We start from the raw sequence: 6,936 nt of genomic DNA on the forward strand, positions 1-6,936 counted from the left end.
TTGTCTTAGGACTAATTGTAATAAACTAAGGATTGAGTGGTTATCAATGTGCAATTTTTGTTTATTACATAACGATTGTATATTACTAATAATTTACTATAGTTATGAGTATGAGTGTAAATGTGTAATTATGACGACACACAACTCTGGAGTCTGGACGGTGGGCAAAAACTGGGCATAAGCTTACTCTTAGTGATAGTGACAGACTAGGTACATAGTGAACTGAACATACTACATAGGCTATGGCCTGGCAAAGCAGAGATTTTATAATTATATAATTATAAAATCTGTTTATTTTTTAATTTCTTCAAATACTGATGATATCTGATTGTAAATTGTAATCAAGATTTCAAACATATTATTCCTATCAATTCTATGTATGATAATGTTGGTATAATGGTATTTATGTCAGATTTCCCATGACTCACCCAATCCCATGAGCCATAATAGCAATAGCCGATAGGCCTACTTACTGGTCTGCCTTTAGAGCTGAAAAATGAACTTAACAAATAATCTAAAGTCTCTGCTTTGCTACAATCTCCATTCTCCACTCTGTTAATAATCTCAAAACTGAAGAACAACTAGGTAGGTATAGCTATATTAGTTACTAAATAAATACTTCTTCTTTTTTGCTCAAGCTTGAAAGCATTAGCCATTAGTCATTAATTAGAGATTTAGAGCTAGCCTAGATTTCAACTAAGAGTTAGGCCTATAACTTTTTGAATTGTGAGCAAGTTACATTATCATGAATTCATGATTAGTTAACATGTGGATTTTGAGATTGGCAATATATTCTCAGTTTCTCACAGACCACAGTCACATTTGTATAAGATAAGTATAACAAAATGGATTGGAAGGCCTACCACAGTCCACACAAGTCAAGAAAAGTCCTACTTTTTTCTGGAATATTTTGGCTCTGGCTTGAACATTTTGAAATTGAGTTTTATTTCAACTTTCAAGTGTCCTGGATTACCCCACTCCCAGGGCCAGGGGTAATTCAGGACAGTTGTTTTTTGCGTCTGGGTCCTTACAAATAGCATATGGAATTTTTTTGAAGAAGCTATTTGATAGCTTTCCTAAAGTGCTATAAAATGAGCCTAAACTTGTTTATGAAATGTTTCATGGTCAGGAAGTTATTAAAAAAAAACGTTCAAAACCATAACTTATTAATCCTGTTTGACTTTGATGGTACCTTGGAAATTGGAATTGAATGTGGTTGTTAGCCTGTTAGGTCTTGGGAATTTCATGCCTTGATTTTGCAAAAGCCCATAATATTATGTAGTTAAAAAAGGCCTTTTGTGCAACTCGGATGTTCATCTGATTCCTATTGGAGAGGATAGTTGCTGTTCACGAAATTTGATTACTGTATTCGATCCTAAATAATTTAAAGCTTGTAGGAGATTGAAATATTGTTGTTCATTATTCCAAAGTTATATATCAAATGTATGTCAAAATATATCTGTGTAATGTGTAGGTATATCATCTATTATATTTATGATATATTTTTATGTATTCTGTAAATGTTAGTATTTTATGTTATTTTATTATCATTTTTGTATGTGTTATTTATACTTGACTGAGGTTACANTCTTGCAGGTGATCTGCCTTCATGATGCCCGCAGCATCTATGAGGTTCCTCTGATGCTTGAGGAGCAAAAGCTTTCTGCTCTTCTCATTTCACGCCTGAACCTCGGCTTGCCTTTAGTTCGCCCCCGAGGGTTCATGAAGAAGTGGAAGCAGTTGGTTTCAAGGTGAAAATTCATTTTCATGTTATTTTTGTGTCAGTATGATATCAGTTGACACAGAAAAAATAGCTTTACTGGTAGTACTATTGTGTAATAATATTCATCATTTTGACAGACAAGAGAACCTCCGGCAAGATGTGAGCATCGCACTTGTTGGAAAATACACCCAACTATCAGATGCCTATGCTTCAGTCATTAAGGCACTGGACCACGCAGCTCTCGCCTGCCAACGCCGACTTCGTCTAGTTTGCATCGAGGCTGAAGATTTGGAAGATTCTGCCAAGACTGAACGGCCTGTCAAATACCACGAAGCCTGGCAAAATGTTTGCAAGAGCCAGTAAGAAACGCTCTCATACCTTTGAATTCATTATATTTTGTTTCCTTGGTTTGCATGTAGAAGATACAAAGCCAACGTTTGCACGATTCCAGGGCATTGTAATTGGTTTCATGTATTTCAATTTAAAAGATTAAAAATTTTGTAGTGATGAAAATAATCCACTGTAGGTTAACTTGTAGCGGTACCAATTATTTTGATATGCGTATAAAGTGCATTGAATTCACATTAGGTTTCTTTAGCAGCATTGGTTCTGTACTCCCCTTCCACAACTCACTCAAGCTCTGTGTTGCAGTGGGCTGCTTGTGCCGGGTGGGTTCGGCAAGCGTGGCTTGGAGGGCAAAGTGTTGGTGTGTCGGTGGGCTCGCCTCAACAAGAAGCCTTTCCTCGGAATATGCCTTGGACTTCAAGCTGCCGTAATTGAGTTCGCTCGGTGTGTTCAAATCTCATGTCAAATGATGTGAATGTTACGAGTATATTCATCCGGAACGTTTTTCTTCGGCTATGCTTACCTCAGTTTATAGTTGTGTTATTGTTTTTGCAGGACAGAAATGTAGTATTGTTTAACTGGAATATTTATTGGTACTCAATACACTAGTGGCAGTATATGTCACTATATGTATTGTGTACTGATATCTTGTGGTACTTGAATTAACAGTTAATCCAAGTCTTTGATACAATTTGATAGAAGAGTAACACCACACCTGTGCTTTTCTCAATTAAACAAATGTCTTGTTCTGTTAAATAGGTTTTCAGCACAATGGTCTTCTTGATATGCACGGCAAAAATGTGTATTTCCTAACATTACATATACTTGTTACTTCATGCGCCTCACAGAAATGTCCTGAACATGGAAGGAGCTACCAGCCAAGAAGTTGCTGACGAAGACAGTAGTGGACCTTATGCCATTATCGAAATGCTGGAACACAATCCTGGCCAGATGGGAGGCACCATGAGGCTGGGCACAAAGAAGACCATTTTTGTTACCCAAAAGTCCAAACTGAGGCAACTTTATGGCAACGTCGACTTTGTAAAAGAACGACACCGACATAGGTGAGTGTTTTGTAATGTTATTCTTTTACGAATACTATAGGATCTTGATTAATGAAGATTATTTGATGTTGTCTATGGAATCGAATCAGTTTTTTAATCACAAAAGGTCATTTACTGATAGTCTAACTTGAATAATTAACTACCGTGTGTTGCAGTACTAGATGCGCACTCGTTATATTCGTTTGTGTATCTGTCCAAAGAAATGCAATGTGCTAAACTTGATGCACAGGTATGAAGTTGACCCTCGGCTGGTCCGCGCTCTGGAAGATGCTGGTCTACATTTTGTCGGCCAGGACGAAGAGAGGGAAAGAATGGAAATACTGGAACTGGAAGACCATCCGTACTATGTGGGATGTCAGTACCATCCTGAATATCTTACCAGGTATGTTTTATTTTTTTTTATGGCAACCAAACATGTATTTGTTTAACATCATGAGTGCGATACCACCCACCGGTGGCTCATTACCGACTTCCATCTGCTGCAAAACGACCCACGGGCGGGTTCTTTAATAAAATATATGTAATATTTAAAGGAACCCCAAAATGTATTGCCATTTTCAGCACATTGTGTTTATAATGAAATATAAAAGTTTGAAATAATTGAAAGTGTGTTTAACTATTTTATTTGAATATCAGAGAAGCATATTAATTATAATTATTTTAAATTGTAAAGTTTAATTGGAACCCAAGCAGAATAGCACCAGTCGCCAGCATAGTGGCAAAGCAGAGAGTTTTTATTCTCCCTCAAGTTCATTTTCGAGTCCTAAAGCCTAAGTAGACCACTAAGACCAGTTAACTATCATGGATACCACTCATACCAGAAATATCATACTTGAGAAATTGGTTAAAATCTTGAGTAAATGAGCAAATTAAAAATGAGAACTGATTCTAAAAAATCTCAGGTTTGTCACTATGGTCGCCAGTTTTGTGAATCGCCTTCAACATGTAAAAAGTCGACCGCAAATTTGAAGATCAGTTGTTTTAGTTTTACTTGTTGCACTTGCAGTTGAAATAATCCATGTGTTATTGTGCTCTTAATGTTCTTGTCATTAACTGCTCTCCGTTTACTTGCAGGCCTTTAAAAGCGTCCCCTCCTTTCCTTGGCCTCATATTAGCCTCGATTGGTAAACTGGACAACTACCTTAGGCGAGAGTGCCGCATGTCTCCCACAGATTCTCCTGATTCAACAGGTTTTTTCAATAGAAATATATTGAAAATTAATGAATTTGTAGTCTGCGCATGAATGATAATTGTATAATTTTATGCCTTTATCATGAATTAGAAATAAAGGTGCGCACTGCATTCTTTTATCATAGGAAATGCTTTCAACACATTCTCCAATTCTAAATGTCCAAAACAAAATCAAAATTTTACTTAGTTCATTTATTTTGTCTTTGTTTCCAGATGACGAGTCTCAAATGCCCCTGTACGCCCGTCGAGATCTGCGTGTGCCTCCAGTGCAAGGACGCACCCCGTCCTCCGTGGAGGCCCAGCTCACCAATCCTGATGACAACGGGGACTTGCGCTTCCCCTTGCTGCCTGATACAGAGGATCTTGAATATACCAATGCAGCAATTATTTCAGCTGCGAGCAGGATGGATGCTTTGAGTGTGTCAAGGCACAATGGAGCATGCAGTGCAAGCTCCACATCTGAGGGATCTGAGAGCGAGCTAACTCGATAACTTTTTTCTATTCATTATCTACTCAAATTCTGCAGCTTATTAGGCTTGAAAGATCTCATCAGTGCCAATCTAAGTGCTAGGAACAAGGGTACAGCTGGCTGCCCTTGGCTTTAACAAATTTTCATTTTTAACCCTTTCATGACTGACGGGACTTCTCTGTCCTCAACCACTAGGTACGAATAGCATTGACGCCGGTAACCGTATGCGAGACCTTAGGGTTAAGGGTTACTTTCATTCTGAGTTTCGGGTTATCCCGGTGTGGCCCGTAATATATAATCCTGCAGTTTTTAAATTTTGTTATCTTGAATCCCGCCAAACCTGTTTTCCCCAATCCCATCAACAATTGTGAAGTTTTTGTTTGTTGATTGTTTGTTGAACACGAATTTTACTTGGAACATTGAACTACCTTTTGATTCTTGTTCCGGAATATGACGATCCCATTGTGCGCCTCTAAATTCAAGTTATTTCGAAGTAAATTCCAAATTTAAATTTTTATTCCAATCCTATTTTTCCGGTTCTGCAGTGCCATTTCTTCACTGAGAATAAATTTTCAGGTCAAGGAAAATATATTTAGACACGATAAGTATTGTTAAACTTTAATGAATATTAAGATGATTTACTCTATCAAGATCGAATGTTTGCATGGACAACTGTGCTCATCAAATTTCGTGATCTACCTATCAATGATCCTTGTGGTTGTGAATAAGTGCTTGCCGACGGTTTTGTCTTCGCTCTAAGTTCATTCTTAGTAGTCTAAATCTATGTGGGAAATAGCTTGATAGCTGAAGCGCTAGCAAACCATTATACTACTACTACTACTTTGCTGTTCAATATAATTACATTCCGTTTTTCATTATTTACATTATGCTCTCGAATGGTGAAACCTCATCTTCATCCACTCTGCCTTAATCTGTCGCTATCTCGTGTGCTTCCGTCAAATGATTTCCATAATTAATTTAAATCATTGAGTGTTTATCTCGTTTTCTCGAGCATTGATGTTTAGTCGAGACTAAGGCAAATTACTTTTCAAGAACATTTCTAAAACTAGCTATATGCGTCAAGTGTGCACTAAAGTTTAAAAATTCGACCCGAGATTGTTAAATTAGGTTCTTTGCTAACTCAAGGTAGTTTGATTGGGGACTTCATCTGAAATAAGTCAAATAACCCCCATTTGGTGAGAGATAATGGGAGTATGATTTCTGAGTGACTAATTTCTGAAATTCTGATTAAAATTGTACAAGTGACTCCGTATGAAAGAACCCAATTTGGTTCAAGTTGACCGGTAATACAATTTCTGACCATTTCGACTTGGAGCTCGTATTACCTGCCTCATGGTTACAGTTGGTTGCAACGCTCGGGTAGACTGGCTATCATTTACGTTTCTCACTCGTAGTCCGCCCTTGTGACTTATTTTACGAGCAACTCTGTTGTTAGGGAATTCGAATTGGGTTTTTTATAATTTTGTAATTTTTGTTTTCAGTTCAGAAGTGCGAAAGTTAAATTTGTAGGTTTTAGCCAGTCCTGCATTTGAACCCACAGTGTCAAGGTGTGTTTTAACTTGGTTATTTGTTTGGTCTTGTATTTTACTTTTAGTGCTTATTTCGAGATGTTCTTTATTCTGTTATATTCTGTAAAGTTAGATTAATTTATTCATGAGAAGGTTTGTTCATAGTTTGTCTTTTGTTCGTTTATTTGTTACTTGGGTTATTCATTCTTTGTTCTTTTTTTCTTTAGGAGAGTTTTTGAAACTACAGATTTAAAGAGCGTTGTTTCTGAAGTGTCTTTTATTGCAAGCCTTTGTTGGGGTCCACGTTAAAGTACTATAATTACGGCTGGCCGAACCTGGATGACCCCAGCACTGTGTCTGTTGCTGTTCACTCATGCCGTATGCAATTTTAGTTCATTTGAAAGGCGTATACTTGTTTTTATCTTCAATTATAGCGCTGTTTATGGGATGTATTTAGGCGCTTTGAAATCAAAAATACTTTTTTTAATTTTTGTAATAATTCTAATTTATTAATTTAATTTATGACTGCTCTTTGCACGATCTATTTTCGTTGTGATTAAGTCAATGTTTGGACTTTTTCCTAATTGATTGAATGAAATACCCATGAGTGCTGCC

At 37.0% G+C, this 6,936-nt stretch overlaps 1 protein-coding gene across 1 annotated transcript; it reads left to right on the plus strand.

Moving 5' to 3' along the window:
• The first annotated feature begins 130 nt into the window (after positions 1-130).
• On the plus strand, positions 131-5,235 carry LOC108678039 (CTP synthase 1). Its single transcript, XM_018166373.2, has 8 exons — positions 131-160; positions 1,597-1,751; positions 1,861-2,082; positions 2,375-2,512; positions 2,917-3,132; positions 3,362-3,514; positions 4,207-4,322; positions 4,537-5,235. The coding sequence occupies exons 1-8, from the start codon at positions 131-133 to the stop codon at positions 4,812-4,814; spliced, it is 1,308 nt and encodes a 435-aa protein (XP_018021862.1). The 3' UTR covers positions 4,815-5,235.
• The last annotated feature ends 1,701 nt before the right edge of the window (positions 5,236-6,936 follow it).

This window comes from Hyalella azteca, unplaced genomic scaffold (genome assembly GCF_000764305.2).
Source record: "Hyalella azteca isolate HAZT.00-mixed unplaced genomic scaffold, Hazt_2.0.2 contig14646, whole genome shotgun sequence".
Taxonomy (NCBI): Eukaryota; Metazoa; Arthropoda; class Malacostraca; order Amphipoda; family Hyalellidae; genus Hyalella; species Hyalella azteca.

What these genes read in the sequence shown, in the direction of transcription:
- LOC108678039 (XM_018166373.2), top strand. Translation starts at nt 131, where the DNA reads ATGACGACACACAACTCTGGAGTCTGGACG. An exon ending in CAAAATGTTTGCAAGAGCCA is followed by an intron (nt 2,083 to 2,374) that starts GTAAGAAACGCT and finishes TCTGTGTTGCAG; the next exon opens with TGGGCTGCTTGTGCCGGGTG. An exon ending in AGATTCTCCTGATTCAACAG is followed by an intron (nt 4,323 to 4,536) that starts GTTTTTTCAATA and finishes CTTTGTTTCCAG; the next exon opens with ATGACGAGTCTCAAATGCCC.